The sequence below is a fragment of the Syngnathus acus genome, chromosome 13 (assembly GCF_901709675.1).
Source record: "Syngnathus acus chromosome 13, fSynAcu1.2, whole genome shotgun sequence".
Lineage (NCBI taxonomy): Eukaryota > Metazoa > Chordata > Actinopteri > Syngnathiformes > Syngnathidae > Syngnathus > Syngnathus acus.
Window position 1 is genome coordinate 2,283,176 of NC_051098.1, and position 22,499 is coordinate 2,305,674.

At 42.3% G+C, this 22,499-nt stretch overlaps 1 protein-coding gene across 2 annotated transcripts in view; it reads right to left on the minus strand.

Moving 5' to 3' along the window:
• Positions 1-9,376: 9,376 nt before the first annotated feature.
• LOC119132853 (PHD finger protein 12-like) overlaps positions 9,377-22,499 on the minus strand; it is a 47,518-nt gene continuing 34,395 nt past the window's right edge. Inside the window, exons 10-15 of one of the 2 annotated variants that reach the window (XM_037268390.1) lie at positions 21,616-21,705; positions 21,396-21,539; positions 21,211-21,306; positions 11,149-11,231; positions 10,936-11,074; positions 9,377-10,824 (exon numbers count right to left, since the gene is read on the minus strand). In XM_037268390.1, coding sequence (XP_037124285.1) covers positions 10,382-10,824; positions 10,936-11,074; positions 11,149-11,231; positions 21,211-21,306; positions 21,396-21,539; positions 21,616-21,705 — 995 coding nt within the window. In that variant the 3' untranslated portion in view covers positions 9,377-10,381. The remainder of the gene's footprint in view (positions 10,825-10,935; positions 11,075-11,148; positions 11,232-21,210; positions 21,307-21,395; positions 21,540-21,615; positions 21,706-22,499) is intronic. The other variant, XM_037268391.1, reaches the window with a different exon arrangement.

Genomic DNA, 22,499 nt, shown 5'->3' on the forward strand with positions numbered 1-22,499 from the left:
CATCCTGCTGTCGCCACTTAAATGTTGTTAGTTGCCAGTCACTTAAATGTCAGACAGAGGCTGAGATTAACCTGAGTCAAATTTCCTGTTTGGCATGCACAAACTTGGTCAATAAAGCTGATTCTGATGTTCATTTTATTTACAGATCGAAGTTACCTTAGCCAACATGCTACAAGCTAACGATTGTCTAACGCGGTTTTTCTTTATTTGTATTTCAGTTTTACGATGATCGAAAGTGGGCAATGATTTGAGGCCATTCCTCAATAAATCAGCATTTATAACGATTCGGTGAACGATTCTTTTGAACGATGATTCTAAAGATTCAGTTCACTCAAAAGAACTGGAATGCACGTCACTACTGTTTGGGCGTGACAAGTTTCTCTTATGAAAGGCTCTCAGCACTCAGCAGACTGGAGGGACCAGAAATCGGCAAGACAATAAAGGAATGTCAACAAGTTAGGGTCACTAAATGAAAGGCGAACTTGTATGGAGATAGATTGGGGTCAAAGGTTTTGTACTTGAAAAAAAAAATACAACAAAAAGAATATATGTAATAACGTTAGTTGATACAGACAGTTGCTCTGTTGCGACTTTCTTTCTGTACGCTGCTTTGTTAAGAAGACTGACTGATGAAAACACACCCATTTCCTGTTTGGGCGTGACAAGATTTCTCTTTTCAACGGCTCTCAACAGACTGGAAGGACCAGAAATCGGCAAGACAATAAAGGAATGTCAACAAGTTAGGGTCACTAAATGAAAGGCGAACTTGTATGGAGATAGATTGGGGTCAAAGGTTTTGTACTTGAAAAAACAAACTCGTATTTGAAAAAAAAAACTTTAATCTGAAAATAAACGTGCTGATCTTAAAACTTGAAAAAACAAAACAATGTATTCAAAATAAAAATACTTGTTAGTACAGAAGAGGATTAGGGCCAGTGAAGAAAAAAAAGGGGGTGACAGGATTTTTTTCTCAGAATTCTGACTTTAAAGTTAAAGTCCCAATGATCGTCACACACATCTGGGTGTGGTGAAATTTGTCCTCTGCATTTCCCCATGTGATTTTAATCCATCCCCTGGGGGAGAGGAGAGCAGTGAGCAGCAGCGGTGCCGCGCTCGGGAATCATTTGGTGATCTAACCCCCCAATTCCAACCCTTCATGCTGAGTGCCAAGCAGGGAGGCAATGGGTCACATTTTTATAGTCTTTGGTATGACCCGGCCGGGGTTTGAACCCACAACCTTCCAGTCTCAGGGCGGACACTCTACCACTATGCCACTGAGCTAGTAGGAGGATTCCCACTTTTAAGTCAGAATTCTGACTTTATTCTCAGAATATCTGACATCGTACCAGGAGTGAGAACATTATTATTAAAAACAACTTTATACAATAGTTGAAGGACATTTACACCTCCCATCTCACCCGCAAGGCGACCAAGATCGTGAGTGATGTGAGTCACCCCGCTCACTCTTTGTTTGAACTTCTGCCCTCTGGGAGGCGGTACAGGAGCCTGCGCTCCCGCACCATCAGACTATCCAACAGCTTCGTACTCCAGGCTGTTAGGATCCTGAACTCGCTCCCCCTTTCAGCGTAGCGTCCTGTTCTTGCTGTATGCGCACTGGCTCGGTTTTGCCCCTCTTATTTAATGGGTTATTGGTCTGTTATTTATTCATCGCTCATTTTATTTTGTTTATTATTTATTATTTATGGTTTGTGCCTTCTTGTTTTTGTTTTGTGTCGCCTACTTGTATGTCTCGTCACCGTGGGATGGAGGAAACGGAATTTCGGTTTCTTTGTGTGTCTTGACATATGAAGGGATTGACGATAAAGCTGACTTTGACTTTGACTTTGACAATAAACATACCATCATAAAGTCATATTTTCAAAATGCCCACTTTTGTGTTTGTCAGATTGTCATTGTTTTTCTTTTGTTGTGCAGCTGAAGTGACTGATGGAAGGTGCAACTCAACCAGTGCCTGAAAAGCCAAGCTGTCGCTCTGATGAACTCAAACCACTCAGAGTCTCAGAGACATCACTGTGCAATAACATTCTGCTCTTGCCACTTAAATGTTGTTAGTCACCTGAATGTTGTTAATCACTTAAATGTTGTACAGAGGCTGAGATCAACCGGAGTCAGAGACCGTAGGTGACCTGAGCAGCTCCCTCAGTCAGAAAATGAGAACTCCCCACTGCAGGAAGGAGCGCTTTAGAAGTTCATTCATCCCCATGGCAGTTAAGACTATACAATATATTGGGATGTCATGAGCCACTGAGTCACCCAACCTCATCACTTTGCCATCACTGTCCTCACCTTATGCACACAATACACTTTAAATATTTATACTGCATATACAATAACATTGATGCTCATACTTCTACTCATAATGCATATTGTGTATGCTGTATACAAAATTCTGATCATGGATATCTGTAAATTATTTTATGTATATAATTTCTCTTGATGGTGTATTCTTGTTTACTGTATTACATACTATATTGCTGTTCGCATTCTTTTTTTTTTCTTTTGCTATGCTGGGCTACTGAAACGAGCAACCTTCTTATCTTTTATCGAACGTGTGAGCGTGTCAGCACGTAAAACTTACCACTTCATAGAGGAACCTGTCATGCAGCCGCATGACCAGGACCCTGGACAGCTCATCTTTCCTGCCCATCCCGTCAGCGGCAATCACAACGATTGCCCGCACCTGCGGCTTTTCCACACCTGCTCCAAGCTCGTTAGCCGCTCTATATAAACCCTGCACACGCAGCCTTCTCTGTCTGTCCCGCATTGCTATCCCGTCCTGTCCATTGCCAGGACTGACTCACGCAGCTCATGTTCCATTGCTTGTCTGCTTGTCTTTTGCCGTGTGTCTGTGTCGTTATCTGTCCAGGTGCGACTTTCTGCTACTCCCTGACCACTTTGTCCTTGCCAGCTTCGCTGACTCATCCGCTCCAGCACCAGTGATCCACTTCCCCTTTCCCTCCCACTCAATAAAGACGCGAGTACTGTGATGGTTGTCCTGTCTGTTCTGCCACAGGAACCATATCATGCTAAATTAACTCTTTTTTTTTTTTTAGCTGTTAGACATGAAAATATATATATAAAAAAATAAATATAAAAATATACAGTGCCTTGCGAAAGTATTCGGCCCCCTTGAACCTTTCAACATTTCGCCACATTTCAGGCTTCAAACATAAAGATAAAAAATTTAAATTTTTTGTCAAGAATCAAGAAGTGGGCCACAATCGTTTATTTCCATTTTAACGCAATTCAGCAGATTTATTGGTTTAGAGATGCAAGTATGTCATGAAAACAGCAGAGGTGGGCATTCATTTTCAAAACAATGCATGTGGGTGCGCGCCACTGTGAAGGCTTGAATCAAGGGAATGACAATTGACAAATGGACGTCAGCAGTGGCAGAAGCCCCTTTTTTTTAACCCATTTAAGATAGGAGCGCATTACCACATTTCACCCACTAGAGAACGCTGTTAAGCAGTTTTACCTCTAAGACCGGGAATGTAGATACATTTTGTTTTCCTTGACCCCCGGATCTGGAAAAACTGAAAAAACTCAGAGGACTTTGGACAGGAAGGCTAGTTCGATTTGTTTGGGGAACAAGGCCAAACCAAAGCAAATGAATTGCAATGTTCTATTTACTGTTTGTTTCAGTTCATCTAGTAGCCAAAGAAATGCATCAAAATTAACACACGACAGCGCCGTTGGTTCCCCAGTATGGTATATGTATAAATTTCTAAATAAGTGACGACGCGCTTGAAGACTTCGAACCAGGTGAACCATCAGATCGGGGTTTGTGGCCACAAAAATGTTTGTGGACAATGGGGAAAAAGAAGAATTTTGAAGGCTTTGAGTCAGAATGGCGGACTAATTTTGATTGAGGCTGTTTTAAACGCACGAAGCCCCAGTGATAAAGGTACAATTTTCAAAACTATATTGACTTTATGCGAAAGTCACAAGTGTTCCACCAACACTTCAGGTTTACGGGATGAATTTCCAGCAACACTTCAGGTTTACGGGAGTGCTTCTAAAGTCATCCTTACGTTTTAGAGGCCTGAATGTGCTACATAAAGGACGGACAGACGAACAGATGTTTGTTTATACTATTAATAAAGATGGATTGACACTGATAAAAGGCATTATCTTGCAAACTAGCTCACTTTATGAACCCCACACCGTGAGGAATCTAGCAGATGTCCGAAAGGAAGCTGAGAGTGGCTGTTGTGACTGACAACGCTCGCAACATGGATGCAGACGTAAGAGAGGGTGGTTGTGAGCTCCACATTAAGTGCTCCTTGTGCAGCATGCACTATATATCTACCGTAATTTTCCATGTATAATACGCCCCCATGCATAATACGCACCCTAAAACTGGCATGTTGATGCTGGAAAAAAGCCTGTACCCACGTATAATACGCAGCCAAATTTTGACTCTTACTTAAGTCCGTAAACTTCAACAGCTTATCCTCATAGTCCTGTGGTAATTTTTGCGACACTGAAGTCCTCCTCCTAATTGAAATGTCATTGCGCCTCATGAATAAGTAGCACCACTTTGGAGAGGCTCTGAAGTTTGAATCCGGGTGGTCTCTCTTTATCCATTTCATAGCCAAAGTTCTAATGTCAATAGTGCTGATGGCTATTCCACCAACTCTTCTCTCCCTAATGAACTCCACCAATTGTTCCTCAACATGTGGATACTGTGCTTTCTTTCCTCTTCCAGGTGCTCTTGCTGAAGCCTTCGCTGTATCAAATTGATTTTTTTTCTTCCTCCAGAGTCTTATGTTTGATTCATTGACATCAAATTGGCGCGCAGCTGCCCTATTGCCTAATTCTTCTGCCACTTCAAAGACTTTCTTTCGAAATGCTATACTATAACTTGCTCTCTTAACCATTTTGCTGAAACTGCTAATTAAACTGAACTCTCGCTCTTTAAAAGTTTGGGGTCACCCAAACAATTTTGTGACCCCAAACTTTTGAACGGTAGTGTACTTTGATTATACACGATTTTCTAACGTGTTTTTTTGTCATGGTCACCAATTTTTCATCCTAAATACATTTTCAAGTACCGTACTTTCTGCACAATAAGGCACATTTAAAAGCCTTTAATATTCTCAAAAAAAAAACCAAGGTGCACCTTATAAAAAGGCGCACCTTGTTTTTTTGTGTGGACCAAATTACAAAATCTGTAAAGTTGTTGTTTTGTGTGGCTTCCGTATTGTACAGACGTAATAGAAGTTTGTCCTCTCCAGACTTAAAGGAGGGTCAGTCACCCTCCATACAGCAGACCAGGAGGCAACTGCTTGGCTTAGGGACTTTGCATTCGCTAAATAAATAAACAGGCGTAATATGAAGACCCAATGAACCAATCAGAGGACATTACATTTTACGTAGATCGGGGCAAAAAAACAATCAGGACTGTACGTAACGCGTAGAGTTTGTACCTCCGTCGCCATTGATAAACAAATACAGTAATCCCTCGTTTATCGCAGATAATTGGTTCCAAATACCACCCGCGATAAGTGACATTTTTATCTCTACATTTTTTGTGTCAATAAATGTATATGAAACCATTTACAGTGCCTTGGGAAAGTATTCGGCCCCCTTGAACCTTTCAACATTTCGCCACATTTCAGGCTTCAAACATCCATCCATCCATCCATCCATCCATCCATCCATCCATCCATCCATCCATCCATCCATCCATCCATCCATTTTCTGAACCGCTTAGTCCCCACGGGGGTCGCGGGAGTGCTGGAGCCTATCCCAGCCGTCATCGGGCAGTAGGCGGGGGACACCCTGAACCGGTTGCCAGCCGATCGCAGGGCACACAGAGACAAACAACCATTTGCACTCGCACTCACACCTAGGGACAATTTGGAGTCTTCAATCGGCCTACCAAGCATGTTTTTGGGATGTGGGAGGAAACCGGAGTGCCCGGAGAAAACCCACGCGGGCCCGGGGAGAACATGCAAACTCCACACAGGGAGGGCCGGAGGTGGAATCGAACCCGCACCCTCCTAACTGTGAGGCGGACGTGCTACCCAGTGGCCCACCGAGCCGCCTGGCTTCAAACATAAAGATATAAAATTTAAATTTTTTGTCAAGAATCAACAAATGGGCCACAATCGTGAAGTGGAACGAAATTTATTGGATAATTTAAACTTTTTTAACAAATAAAAAACTGAAAAGTGGGGCGTGCAATATTATTCGGCCCCTTTACTTTCAGTGCAGCAAACTCACTCCAGAAGTTCAGTGAGGATCTTTGAATGATCCAATGTTGTCCTAAATGACTGATGATGATAAATAGAATGCACCTGTGTGTAATCAAGTCTCCGTATAAATGCACCTACTCTTTGATAGTCTCAGGGTTCTGCTTAAAGCGCAGAGAGAACCATGAAGACAAAGGAACACACCAGGCAGGTCCGAGATACCGTTGTGGAGAAGTTTAAAGCCGGATTTGGATACAAAAAGATTTCCCAAGCTTTAAACATCTCAAGGAGCACTGTGCAAGCAATTACCGTTTTTTCCATGTATAATGCGCAAACTTTAACTAATTTATTGTCCTAAAATCTGGGGTGCGCATTATACATGGGCACAATTTTTCTTTTTTTTCTTTTTTTTTTTTTAATCCGGATATCATACGGAGGCCGCCATTACAGATGCGCTTTCTTCTCTGCTGTTCACTTCAAACACGCTCCATACGAATACAATGCTCTCGTATCAGACGCTTGCTTGATAACCTGCTCGTTTGCTGTCACAATGTACCCTACACAAATCCGAAACATTTCTTTGCTATTGAGTTTGCTAGCGCATGCGCAGTGATACTGACCGGCAGAATAACATCCGGTTGTTCCCAAAGATGATCTTTTTTCTGAAATAATTTTACGTTTACGGACTTAAGTAGGAGTCAAAATTTGGGTGCGTATTATACATGGGTACAGGCTTTTTTCCAGCATCAACATGCCATTTTTAGGGTGCGTATTATACATGGGGGCGCATTATACATGGAAAAAAACGGTATATTGAAATGGAAGGAGTATCAGACCACTGCAAATCTACCAAGACCCGGCCGTCCCTCCAAACTTTCATCTCAAACAAGGAGAAGATTGATCAGAGATGCAGCCAAGAGGCCCATGATCACTCTGGATGAACTGCAGATAACTACAGCTGAGGTGGGAGAGTCTGTCCATAGGACAACAATCAGTCGTGCACTGCACAAATCTGGCCTTTATGGAAGAGTGGCAAGAAGAAAGCCATTTCTCAAAGATATCCATAAAAAGTCTCGTTTAAAGTTTGCCACAAGCCACACCAAACGTGGAAGAAGGTGCTCTGGTCAGATGAAACCAAAATCGAACTTTTTGGCCACAATGCAAAACGATATGTTTGGCGTAAAAGCAACACAGCTCATCACCCTGAACACACCATCCCCACTGTCAAACATGGTGGTGGCAGCATCATGGTTTGGGCCTGCTTTTCTTCAGCAGGGACAGGGAAGATGGCTAAAATTGATGGGAAGATGGATGGAGCCAAATACAGGACCAATCTGGAAGAAAACCTGTTGGAGTCTGCAAAAGACCTGAGACTGGGACGGAGATTTATCTTCCAACAGGACAATGATCCAAAACATAAAGCCAAATCTACAATGGAATGGTTCACAAATAGACGTATCCAGGTGTTAGAATGGCCAAGTCAAAGTCCAGACCTGAATCCAATCGAGAATCTGTGGAAAGAGCTGAAGACTGCTGTTCACAAACGCTCTCCATCCAACCTCACTGAGCTCCAGCTGTTTTGCAAGGAAGAATGGGCAAGAATTCCAGTCTCTCGATGTGCAAAACTGATAGAGACATACCCCAAGCGACTTGCAGCTGTAATTGCAGCAAAAGGTGGCGCTACAAAGTATTAGCGCAAGGGGGCCGAATAATATTGCACGGCCCACTTTTCAGTTTTTTATTTGTTAAAAAAGTTTAAATTATCCAATAAATTTTGTTCCACTTCACGATTGTGTCCCTCTAGTTGTTGATTCTTGACAAAAAATTAAAATTTTATATCTTTATGTTTGAAGCCTGAAATGTCGCGAAATGTTGAAAGGTTCAAGGGGGCCGAATACTTTCGCAAGGCACTGTATATCCCAGGTGTAGGCTGTGCAAAGAAGCCCCAGAGAGCGTGCATCATATCACAGCTTGGCGTCTGCTGCTAGTGGGCAAGGCGTACATGGAGGAGGATAAGCAGGTAGCAGAAATATTCATTCATCATCCTTATCGTTTATCCTCATGAGGGTTGCAGGCCTGCTGGGACCTATCCCAGCGGTGTTTGGGTGGTAGGCGGCGGACAGTGAACTGGCCGCCAGCCAATCGCGGGTACCAGGAACAGTGTACCGGAACATCTGTGCCAATTTGAGGTGCCAGGTAGCTGGACGATAGAGATTTTGCAAAGAGGAATGGTCGAAGATCCCTCTTTCTGTATTCTCTCATTTCGAAAAACATTATAGTGTATATTGTTTTGTTGGCAAAAGGGGTTGTATTAAGTATTAACATCGGGTGTGCTAGTAATTATGGCAAACTCAAGGCCCGGGGGCCAGATACGGCCCGCCACATCATTTTAGCATTAAGGGTTGGAATTGGGGGGTTAGATCACCAACTGATTCCCGAGCGCGGCACCGCTGCTGCTCACTGCTCCCCTCTCCCCCAGGGGATGGATTAAAATCACACGGGGATGGGTTAAATGCAGAGGACAAATTTCACCACACCCAGGTGTGTGTGTGACGATCATTGGGACTTTAATCTTTAATTTTATGTGGCCCGCGAAGACAAATTGTGCATCAAATTCGTGTGTCATTACTAGAATTGCAAATTGTCTTCACTTTTAATATCTTTTTTTAAATATTTGACCAGTCTTTACTCGTCTGATTTGAAAACGAATTACTTGTCAGTTTTCATTTGTAGCTTTTACTGTATATAATATGAAGTGCTCATACATTTATTTGGGTTGACAGTCATAATGGCCCTCCAAGAGAAGCTATGACTACAATGCGGCCCGCTACAAAAACGAGTTTGACACCCCTGCCTTAGAGGTTGGATATCCCCCCAAAAACATCTAATTCAGAGGTGCCAATAATTGTAGTGTATGTGTGTGCACACACATCTGAAACGGTAGCAGGTGAAATGTTGGGGAATTATGACTTCTATGTTGAAGATTTAAAATGATATTCAATTAAAATTTGCATCAGTTTTTAATATTTTCACCTACAATAATCTTGTCTGCAAATATTGTGTTGTAGCCCCGGTTATGCTGCTCAGTCGTGAGGAGACTTGAATGCCCCCCCCTCTCAATAAATAAATAAATTGCAGGGTCTCTACAGATGCAGTGAGCTTGTACTTAGAAAATCTTTATGTATTTACAGTTATGAGATGAGAAGTTACAGAAAAAGAGTACTTATATACAGGGCTGCACAAGATGTTAAAATGAGTGCTAAAAATCACTGCATATTGATGATAGCAGAGTACAGACTATGAACAAGGTTTATCACAAAATCTCTAGTCGTCTACACAGTATCACAAATTTCATGGGTTGTACAGTTAAAAGCCAAACATGGTGAATCTACACAAAATGCAATGCTTCTCCAATTGAGAGACACTGAATCACACATATTTACAGATAGAGTGTATGAAAATGTACACTACCGTTCAAAAGGCCTGGGCTCAACCAGACAATGGCATGATGGCAATGGTGAGCGTGTTCTTCCGCCTTTCAAGAATTTTGGGCTGTTTTGAATCATGTATAGCCAGGATATCTCAAGTCAATGTTAATGCATTTTTTTTTTTTTTTTTTTAAGTCTTTTGCTTTGAAAATAAGGACAAGTGACCCCCCCACACACAAACACACACCTCTTATGTTCTGATAATAGTGCACAAACAGTACTTTTTTTAATGGACATTTTGTGATGACCCCAAATTTGTGCGCAGTAGTGTACCTTTTCATACAAATAAAGCTACCTGTGGCACAAAGGCAGCAAAAGAAATCAACAATGCATGTAAGTCAAAACAACAAAATTAAACATTTGTGCTAAACAGACAGACTGACAAAGTAAGATTACATTATACATAATATACTGGTACTGGCGAAATAATTGAGCATGGAGTAATATTCTTCGTTCAATGTCAGCCTAATATGAACTGAAGGTTGGATGTCAGTCATTCAAAAATAGAACAGATTGTCAATTATATTCCCAAGTTCATGCAAATGTATAAATCATTAACAATGACCTAAAAAAATTCCCTGTCCACCGGCCAACTGTGCAGCTTTCCCTTTACTGTATGTCATAGCAGGTGCAAAATGAAAACAGAGGGAAGGTGGGATATCCTGTTTTGAATTACGGGACAAATTTGGATTCCACCGTGAGCACTTGGTCGGAAGGTGCTGTTTCCATCTCATCCTGGCTGGAGGGGCTGCTGGCTGTGGCAGCCTCACGGGGAGGTGGTAGAATTGTGGTGTGTGTGATGCTAAAAGTGCTGCTGCTGCTGGTGCAATTGGTAGTAGGTGTGGCACTGTCTTCCTCCTTGGGCTGCTTACTGGAAAATTCTGTGATGCTAAACACAAACTGGAGGCAACCAAGTTTTATGTAGCTACCGTGGTGGAGCATGGCTGTGCCCTCCCAGCCTGCCCCACTGCCTCCAATCAGGCTTGAGCTGCTTGCCTTACAGCTGCATAACTGCTCCAAGCCACCTTGAGGGTGGCTGCTCATGACTCCGCCAACTGGGAGCAATCCCACCACAGATGTGGGATCCTCTTCATCTGCCCATTTCTTGCTGCGACCTGGGGGAAGAAAAACCTAGGTGTCTTAGCGATGCTGAACTGCAAAACTAATTTTTCTGCTAGAGTCAGAAACAAGATTAACCCTCATTTCTTGAAGTAAGTAGAACTTACGAATGATGCCTTGGACCTTAGCCACTAGGCCACTGGGTGGAGATGGCGAGGCCTTCTCAGAGAAATCACAGGAGTAAAGGACGTTGTCCACCGTAGTACCATGCTCACTGTAGTTTAGCAACTCATAATGCTTGGTGTTCTACAAACATGCCAAGTCAAAACCACATCCATTAATCAAAGCATTAACATGAATCATGAAAACACTTGCCTTACCTCATCGTAGAATATACAGGCGTGTTTCCCCGATATGAAGTTGCAATGACCATAGTTTGGAAGGCACACATCCATATCAGCACCTTTATTTCAAAAGAAATTAAATATAATGTTCAATATTTTGAAAATAAGATACAACACTGACATTTCTCTTGGATATACAAAATGTGTATATTGTACTACAGAAAGATTCACAAAGGTGACCATACCTCAGCTTTTGAAGTCATGAATTAGGATTTTTTTAAAAAAGGTCAAAGTTGAGCTGAAATTTCAATGTGACATAGACTGAGTCACAAAAAATACAAATTCATGCCATACAACTTAATTTTTTTTGTCATCCTTTGTATGTCTCAGTCTCAAGTCAACTGCCCCATCATGTTTTTTTTAACAAAATCACATTCTCACGTGTGTATTCCACTTTACTCAATTGTATTTCCATTTTAACGCAATTCAGCAGATTTATTGGTTTAGAGATGCAAGTATGTCATGAAAATAGCAGAGGTGGGCATTCATTTTCAAAACAATGCATGTGGGTGCGCGCCACTGTGAAGGCTTGAATCAAGGGAATGACAATTGACAAATGGACGTCAGCAGTGGCAGAAGCCCCTTTTTTTTAACCCATTTAAGATAGGAGCGCATTACCACATTTCACCCACTAGAGAACGCTGTTAAGCAGTTTTACCTCTAAGACCGGAAATGTAGATACATTTTGTTTTCCTTGACCCCCGGATCTGGAAAAACTGAAAAAACTCAGAGGACTTTGGACAGGAAGGCTAGTTCGATTTGTTTGGGGAACAAGGCCAAACCAAAGCAAATGAATTGCAATGTTCTATTTACTGTTTGTTTCAGTTCATCTAGTAGCCAAAGAAATGCATCAAAATTAACACACGACAGCGCCGTTGGTTCCCCAGTATGGTATCCATCCATCCATCCATTTTCTGAACCGCTTAGTCCCCACGGGGGTCGCGGGAGTGCTGGAGCCTATCCCAGCCGTCAACGGGCAGTAGGCGGGGGACACCCTGAACCGGTTGCCAGCCGATCGCAGGGCACACAGAGACAAACAACCATTTGCACTCGCACACACACTTAGGGACAATTTGGAGTCTTCAATCGGCCTACCAAGCATGTTTTTGGGATGTGGGAGGAAACCGGAGTGCCCGGAGAAAACCCACGCGGGCCCGGGGAGAACATGCAAACTCCACACAGGGAGGGCCGGAGGTGGAATCGAACCCGCACCCTCCTAACTGTGAGGCGGACGTGCTACCCAGTGCGCCACCGAGCCGCCCCCCCAGTATGGTATATGTATAAATTTCTAAATAAGTGACGACGCGCTTGAAGACTTCGAACCAGGTGAACCATCAGATCGGGGTTTGTGGCCACAAAAATGTTTGTGGACAATGGGGAAAAAGAAGAATTTTGAAGGCTTTGAGTCAGAATGGCGGACTAATTTTGATTGAGGCTGTTTTAAACGCACGAAGCCCCAGTGATAAAGGTACAATTTTCAAAACTATATTGACTTTATGCGAAAGTCACAAGTGTTCCACCAACACTTCAGGTTTACGGGATGAATTTCCAGCAACACTTCAGGTTTACGGGAGTGCTTCTAAAGTCATCCTTACGTTTTAGAGGCCTGAATGTGCTACATAAAGGACGGACAGACGAACAGATGTTTGTTTATACTATTAATAAAGATGGATTGACACTGATAAAAGGCATTATCTTGCAAACTAGCTCACTTTATGAACCCCACACCGTGAGGAATCTAGCAGATGTCCGAAAGGAAGCTGAGAGTGGCTGTTGTGACTGACAACGCTCGCAACATGGATGCAGACGTAAGAGAGGGTGGTTGTGAGCTCCACATTAAGTGCTCCTTGTGCAGCATGCACTATATATCTAATTGTTCAGGCTAGTCTTAAAGTTGGCCGCGTATCACGTTTGCTGATACGTGTCAGGCACATTGTTTGTTGTTTCACCGAGGCTCAACAGCAACAGCACTTTTGACATTTAAATACACAGCGCTGTAGCTCTATTGTACATACACTACCGTTCAAAAGTTTGGGGTCACAAAATTGTTTGGGTGACCCCAAACTTTTGAACGGTAGTGTATATATTTATTTAGATAATTATTTATAGATTATATATATAATCTTCTGTGTAAAAAATCTTATAATATATATGTATACTTATATTCATAGATTTTTTATAATCTTATACAAATATAAGATATAATTTATAATATTTAATTCATAATATTTTATTATAATAATATTTACACTACCGTTCAAAAGTTTGGGGTCACCCAAACAATTTTGTGACCCCAAACTTTTGAACGGTAGTGTACTTTGATTATACACGATTTTCTAACGTGTTTTTTTGTCATGGTCACCAATTTTTCATCCTAAATACATTTTCAAGTACCGTACTTTCTGCACAATAAGGCACATTTAAAAGCCTTTAATATTCTCAAAAAAAAAAACAAGGTGCACCTTATAAAAAGGCGCACCTTGTTTTTTTGTGTGGACCAAATTACAAAATCTGTAAAGTTGTTTTGTGTGGCTTCCGTATTGTAGAGACGTAATAGAAGTTTGTCCTCTCCAGACTTAAAGGAGGGTCAGTCACCCTGCATACAGCAGACCAGGAGGCAACTGCTTGGCTTAGGGACTTTGCATTCGCTAAATAAATAAACAGGCGTAATATGAAGACCCAATGAACCAATCAGAGGACATTACATTTTACGTAGATCGGAGCAAAAAAACAATCAGGACTGTACGTAACGCGTAGAGTTTGTACCTCCGTCGCCATTGATAAACAAATACAGCAGTGGTTCCCAAAGTGGGCGGTACCGCCCCCCTGGGGGCGGTGGAAAGATCTGGGGGGGCGGTGAGGAAGAAAGGGGCGGTAGGGGGGCGGCAGTCGATTTGTACACAACACGCCGCTCTGGCCCAGTCAGATCCGACAGCATAGACTACAAAAGCAAAAGCTCAGGTTTGTAATTTCAAGCTTGTAATGTTCAGAATTTTATCTTATAATAAAAACCGCATTCTGGCGGTCAACATCATCTTGAGTTCAAGTCAACATGAAATTGGGGACTCGCCAGAACGCGCCGTGTTGTGTTGTGTTGAGCTGGTTAGGGCAGTGGTCCCCAACCACCGGGCCGCGGACTGGTACCGGTCCGTGGGTCACTTCTTTCCAAGCAAAGAAACCGACTGAAAATTACTGACCGCGGGGATCTACGACTTCTTCTTAGTGAGTTCCAGCCTGATGTTGAGAAGCTTATGTCCCTGCACCAAGCACATCCATCCCATTAATATTACGTGTGAGACAATGAAGGTTACTGGTGGAATGTTTATTTACGATTCTATGTTGCTGAAACAGTTAAAACTGCTAAAAAATAAATTGGTTTACTAAATACTAAATTGGGTTTTATTTGTGAAATACACATTTGTGTTTAACCTTTCTCTTTTCAAATTGCAGCAAACCAAATATCAAGAAAGAGGTGTTTGTTTCCATATGTGCCTTGGGGGGGGGGGGGGGCGGCTAGGAATTCACTGGGGAGCCAAAGGGGGCGCCAGCCTGCAAAAGTTTGGGAACCACTGAAATACAGTAATCCCTCGTTTATCGCAGATAATTGGTTCCAAATACCACCCGCGATAAGTGACATTTTTATCTCTACATTTTTTGTGTGTCAATAAATGTATATGAAACCATTTACAGTGCCTTGGGAAAGTATTCGGCCCCCTTGAACCTTTCAACATTTCGCCACATTTCAGGCTTCAAACATCCATCCATCCATCCATCCATCCATCCATCCATCCATCCATCCATCCATCCATCCATCCATCCATCCATCCATCCATCCATCCATTTTCTGAACCGCTTAGTCCCCACGGGAGTGCTGGAGCCTATCCCAGCCGTCATCGGGCAGTAGGCGGGGGACACCCTGAACCGGTTGCCAGCCGATCGCAGGGCACACAGAGACAAACAACCATTTGCACTCGCACTCACACCTAGGGACAATTTGGAGTCTTCAATCGGCCTACCAAGCATGTTTTTGGGATGTGGGAGGAAACCGGAGTGCCCGGAGAAAACTCACGCGGGCCCGGGGAGAACATGCAAACTCCACACAGGGAGGGCCGGAGGTGGAATCGAACCCGCACCCTCCTAACTGTGAGGCGGACGTGCTACCCAGTGGACCACCGAGCCGCCTGGCTTCAAACATAAAGATATAAAACTTACATTTTTTGTCAAGAATCAACAAGTGGGCCACAATCGTGAAGTGGAACGAAATTTATTGGATAATTTAAACTTTTTTAACAAATAAAAAACTGAAAAGTGGGGCGTGCAATATTATTCGGCCCCTTTACTTTCAGTGCAGCAAACTCACTCCAGAAGTTCAGTGAGGATCTTTGAATGATCCAATGTTGTCTGTCCTAAATGACTGATGATGATAAATAGAATGCACCTGTGTGTAATCAAGTCTCCGTATAAATGCACCTACTCTTTGATAGTCTCAGGGTTCTGCTTAAAGCGCAGAGAGAACCATGAAGACAAAGGAACACACCAGGCAGGTCCGAGATACCGTTGTGGAGAAGTTTAAAGCCGGATTTGGATACAAAAAGATTTCCCAAGCTTTAAACATCTCAAGGAGCACTGTGCAAGCAATTACCGTTTTTTCCCATGTATAATGCGCAAAATTTAACTAATTTATTGTCCTAAAATCTGGGGTGCGCATTATACATGGGCACAATTTTTCTTTTTTTTTTCTTTAATCCGGATATCATACGGAGGCCGCCATTACAGATGCGCTTTCTTCTCTGCTGTTCACTTCAAACACGCTCCATACGAATACAATGCTCTCGTATCAGACGCTTGCTTGATAACCTGCTCGTTTGCTGTCACAATGTACCCTACACAAATCCGAAACATTTCTTTGCTATTGAGTTTGCTAGCGCATGCGCAGTGATACTGACCGGCAGAATAACATCCGGTTGTTCCCAAAGATGATATTTTTTCTGAAATAATTTTACGTTTACGGACTTAAGTAGGAGTCAAAATTTGGGTGCGTATTATACATGGGTACAGGCTTTTTTCCAGCATCAACATGCCATTTTTAGGGTGCGTATTATACATGGGGGCGCATTATACATGGAAAAAAACGGTATATTGAAATGGAAGGAGTATCAGACCACTGCAAATCTACCAAGACCTGGCCGTCCCTCCAAACTTTCATCTCAAACAAGGAGAAGATTGATCAGAGATGCAGCCAAGAGGCCCATGATCACTCTGGATGAACTGCAGATAACTACAGCTGAGGTGGGAGAGTCTGTCCATAGGACAACAATCAGTCGTGCACTGCACAAATCTGGCCTTTAAGGAAGAGTGGCAAGAAGAAAGCCATTTCTCAAAGATATCCATAAAAAGTCTCGTTTAAAGTTTGCCACAAGCCGCCTGGGAGACACACCAAGCGTGGAAGAAGGTGCTCTGGTCAGATGAAACCAAAATCGAACTTTTTGGCCACAATGCAAAACGATATGTTTGGCGTAAAAGCAACACAGCTCATCACCCTGAACACACCATCCCCACTGTCAAACATGGTGGTGGCAGCATCATGGTTTGGGCCTGCTTTTCTTCAGCAGGGACAGGGAAGATGGCTAAAATTGATGGGAAGATGGATGGAGCCAAATACAGGACCAATCTGGAAGAAAACCTGTTGGAGTCTGCAAAAGACCTGAGACTGGGACGGAGATTTATCTTCCAACAGGACAATGATCCAAAACATAAAGCCAAATCTACAATGGAATGGTTCACAAATAGACGTATCCAGGTGTTAGAATGGCCAAGTCAAAGTCCAGACCTGAATCCAATCGAGAATCTGTGGAAAGAGCTGAAGACTGCTGTTCACAAACGCTTTCCATCCAACCTCACTGAGCTCCAGCTGTTTTGCAAGGAAGAATGGGCAAGAATTCCAGTCTCTCGATGTGCAAAACTGATAGACATACCCCAAGCGACTTGCAGCTGTAATTGCAGCAAAAGGTGGCGCTACAAAGTATTAGCGCAAGGGGGCCGAATAATATTGCACGCCCCACTTTTCTGTTTTTTATTTGTTAAAAAAGTTTAAATTATCCAATAAAGTTTGTTCCACTTCACGATTGTGTCCCACTTGTTGATTCTTGACAAAAAAATTAAACTTTTATATCTTTTTGTTTGAAGCCTGAAATGTCGCGAAATGTTGAAAGGTTCAAGGGGGCCGAGTACTTTCGCAAGGCACTGTAAGTGCATATTTTATTATTAGAACATTAAATAATTGTTTCAAACACGTAAGTGATACATTAATAATATAAATAACAGAAAATTTTGTATAAATATTGAAAATATAAATATTATACGTGTGTTCGTGTAACATGTTAACAAGAAGTACTGGGCAGGCTAGCGAGTTAGTGGAAAGATGCTAATTCGCGATCATGCTAACACACGAAAACGGACCTCTAAAGGAATTTAAACGAACATTTGGAGCAATACTACATTGTCCTAAAGGTTAGACACGTGATCGTTCATTTCTCTTGTTAGGAGACCCACTTACATCGTTAATGACTCCTGTACCACTGTAACCGACATATGTACACGAACGTAAAACAGTAAGTGGTATCGCCTGAAAACGGCCTTCAAAATAAACCACCCTACCTCAAATCAAAGCACGGCTGAATCACATAAATAACATGGAGAATTCTTAACACATACTGTAAATATGTTTTTAGAACAACTTTTATTATTATAAATTTTTTATAACAAGGTACAAGTGTACATGCTCTAAATATGTTTTTAGAACTCTTATTATTATAAAAAAAATTCTGTAACAAGGTACAAACACTGTAAATATGTTTTTAGGACTTATTATAAAAAGGTACAAGTGTACGCGCTGCAATTGTGTGGGCACTCCTTGCCTTCTGCTGGCGTGTGGGCATGTTTTGTAGCATACCGTATTTTCCGCCCTAAAAGGCGCACCTAAAAACCTAAAATTTTCTCAAAAGCCGACAGTGCGCCTTATAGTCCAGTGCGCCTTATATATGGATCAATTGATGAATTTGTTGATCCATACTGGTTGTACACAGTGCTCTGCCAAAATGTTTCAGTACGTTTTAGTACGACTAGTAAATTACAAGGTCGCATCGCTTCCCAACATTACGGTAACTTTAGTCAGGGGGCGTCACCGAATAGCTGTTGTACGCGCGAGGCTATTTCATTTCAAAATAGGCTGCTCCGTTAATGTTTCGAGTAAATTTACGGATTGATATGGAAGGGAAACATAGGTAAGCAGTACCAATGTGTTAGATCGAACTTTAGTCAGTTCCGATCATTTTATAGGAGATCGTTTGAGAAACGCGATTGTTTACACTTTGCTGAGGCTCATGGGAGATTGCGAGCTGAGGCTCGTGGGACTTTGCGGATGGCTAATGCTATAACGATAGCTGCTATACGTACCAGGCTATTTCATGTCAAAATAGGCTGCTCTGTTAATGTTTCGAGTAAATCTACGGATCGATATGGAAGGGAAACATAGGTAAGCAGTACCAATGCGTTAGATCGAACTTTAATCAGTTCCGATCATTTTATAGGAGATCGTTTGAGAAACGCGATTGTTTACACTTTGCTGAGGCTCATGGGAGATTGCGAGCTGAGGCTCGTGGGACTTTGCGGATGGCTAATGCTATGACGATAGCTGCTATACGTACCAGGCTATTTCATGTGAAAATAGGCTGCTCTGTTAATGTTTCGAGTAAATCTACGGATCGATATGGAAGGGAAACATAGGTAAGTAGTACCAATGCGTTAGATCGAACTTTAGTCAGTTCCGATCATTTTATAGGAGATCGTTTGAGAAACGCGATTGTTTACACTTTGCTGAGGCTCATGGGAGATTGCGAGCTGAGGCTCGTGGGACTTTGCGGATGGCTAATGCTATAACGATAGCTGCTATACGTACCAGGCTATTTCATGTCAAAATAGGCTGCTCTGTTAATGTTTCGAGTAAATCTACGGATCGATATGGAAGGCAAACATAGGTAAGTAGTACCAATGCGTTAGATCGGACTTTAGTCAGTTCCGATCATTTTATAGGAGATCGTTTGAGAAACGCGATTGTTTACAGAGGGCTCGTTGGTTATTGGCTAGTGGATGCATACCGCAACCCTAGTCAACCTCAGTTTGTTGCAGTATAGCTTCTATTTTATGCGCCTTATAATCCGGTGCGCCTTATATATGGACAAAGTTTTAAAATGGGCCGTTCATTGAAGGTGCGCCTTATAATCCGGTGCGCCTTTTAGGGCGGAAAATACGGTAATTCCTCAATTTAGAAGTTTTATTTTGACTTTTAATTTTTCTTTTAATTTGGAAAAAAAAAATCCGCGATGTAGTGAAACCGCGATAAACGAACCGGGATGTACCGAGGGATTACTGTACTATCTTTTGTGCAAATCTGTAAATTTGTTTTGTGTGGCTTCCGCCACACAGAGATGTAATATACAGATGTAATATGTAGACCCAATGAACCAATCAGAGGACATTACGTTTTACGTTGATTGGCGCGGTAAACCAATCAGAGGACTGTACGTAACACGTTGAGTACTGTACGTAACACGTAGCGTACGTAACACATAGCGTACACGTAGGGGGATTATTTTGGCAAATGCAAGATTAGACGTAAAAATGGGAACACAAAATATTTCTCAAACTCTACAATATTGCTCCCTTTCTCCACCAAGACCTCAATGTGGGATCTCCACAGGTACACTTTAACCTAGCGTAGGTCAGAGACCATGGTCCATGTAACAATGATTACACAAGATGGTATACATTTCAGTCTGAAATGCTTCCAAACTTTCACAATTTTCTTTTTTTTTTTTTTTTTAATGGATTTCTCTTGCCGCTCCGTCAACCGCCTGCAAATTTTTCAATTTTTTTTGTATGAAGAATCTGTCCCCCGCCTACTGCTTGATGACTGCTGGGATAGGCTCCAGCACGCCCGCGACCCCTGTGGGGATAAGCGGTACAGAAAATGGATGGGATGGATGTTTTAAATCAGTGGTTCCCAAAGTGGGCGGTACCGCCCCCCTGGGGGCGGTGGAAAGATCTGGGGTGGCGGTGAGGAAGAAAGGGGCGGTAGGGGGGCGGCAGTCGATTTGTACACAACACGCCGCTCTGGCCCAGTCAGATCCGACAGCATAGACTACAAAAGCAAAAGCTCAGGTTTGTAATTTCAAGCTTGTAATGTTCAGAATTTTATCTTATAATAAAAACCGCATTCTGGCGGTCAACATCATCTTGAGTTCAAGTCAACATGAAATTGGGGACTCGCCAGAACGCGCCGTGTTGTGTTGAGCTGGTTAGGGCAGTGGTCCCCAACCACCGGGCCGCGGACCGGTACCGGTCCGTGGGTCACTTGGTACCGGGCCGCCAAGCCGCACAGAATTTTTTTTTTTATCGACGATCAATTAATTCAGGTCAAGACACTCGTCCCGGCCACGTGACATGTTTCCCCAGTCGAGCCCGCAAAGCTAATATGTGGCGACAGGCTAACTAACCAGGCAGTGAAGCATTCAAAACTGCTTCAACACATGGAGACCAAGCATCCTGCAATAAAAGACAAACCTTAAATCACTTCGGGTGTCATTGTCTCCGATTACGTCTAGATGGGACCGGCACGTTTCTGAGAAACAAACTCAGTGCTCCCACTAATTCAACGTAATGGTAATGATATTATAAATGTATTATTTATTTATTTATATAAATGTATTATTTATTTAGGTGTTTGTTTCCATATGTGCCTTGGGGGGGGGGGGCGCTAGGAATTCACTGGGGAGCCAAAGGGGGCGCCAGCCTGCAAAAGTTTGGGAACCACTGTTTTAAATGAATATGTAAATGCAAAATGCCAATACGGGAGAGATTTTAATTTTTTATGCACTGTAGTAATTTCCTGTGAGGGAGTGCACAGCTGAGAGGGAACACTTTTCCCAAGATTAGTACAAAACAAGATTGAGACATTCTGATAAAGTCGTCATGTCTTACCAGATCCTATGTATAACGTTCGATAGCACATGCTAACAGCCTTTCCTTTTCCTGTTAGTGGGTAGAAGACAGCCCGGGCCTGCAACTTTTTCTGATCTGAAGAAACAAAAAACACAAAAACCTCAAGATTGAAACTTGGCAATAATTGTATAAAATTCAACTTTATTGCAATGTTTAAATCTTACAGTCAGGGAGTGATGGTGGGGGTTTGGGAGCGTCGCTGGCATCTGTAGATAGAGTGCTGTGGGCTTTACTAGGGAAAAGCTGCTGGACCCTCTGCCATGCCAATAACTTAATCATCTCTGTATCAAGCATGCCCAGCTCAATCCCTAAAAGATATGAATAAAATAACAAAAATTTCACAATTTTTGTAGATTAGTCTACAACTAAAACTATTGTACCTACCCCCATTATCATCCATACAATCTTTCATGCAGAGATTAGTGATGGAAGAGACTGAATTTGAGTCCGTCAGTACCAAGCCAGCCTTCGCATCTGTAGAAACCACCAGGACAGAATACAAAGATGGCACCAAGACCACATAAACTCGTTTTAGAAATTGCACAGTTCTTTCAATGCAAGACGACATTTAATAGAGAACATCTTGAGTGCCAGCTAATTTACAGCATACTGACTGACCTTCCAAGTGTCACAAAATATTGGTGTATGATTATGTAATGACAGAACAGCTATTTAAAGATTCGATGTTTGTCTTTCACTTAAAAAAACAACTCCACCATATTCCATTTTCTTTGTACATGGGTTGGTTTTGCTTAAAGCACCAATTTCAGACCATAACAAACAGCAGAAAACAAGCCATTTGTGAAAAGAACCATTTTAGGGACATCTATGCAAATGTTTTTTGATTTGGTGATGCCCAATATGAACTGTACTTTAGTTCTATAAAATAACAATAACAAGAGTGAAAATGTGCTTTTCATGGCGAAATATTGTATTTGAGAAAAAAATCACCAGTGTGAGAATTTGAAAAACGTTACTAATTATTGGGCGCTTTTCTTTTTATCTGTCGAAAAATACTCCGCCACGGTAGTTCTTGCTCGGATGGAGAGATGGCGCCTTTTCATAAAATGCAAGCACCAAGACGGCCCTCCTTGAAAGTGTTCAATCTTCATCTCTTGTCCTATAGTTACTGCCCTCAGTCGAATGGAGAATGTAGAGACACTACTCTCGGCTGTTCTTTGGTCGATAATCCATTATTCAAGTCGCTCTTCCAACTCTGGCCACCTCGCCTTGTTTCCCCAGAAACCTTTTTGTTTTCTTAACTCGGC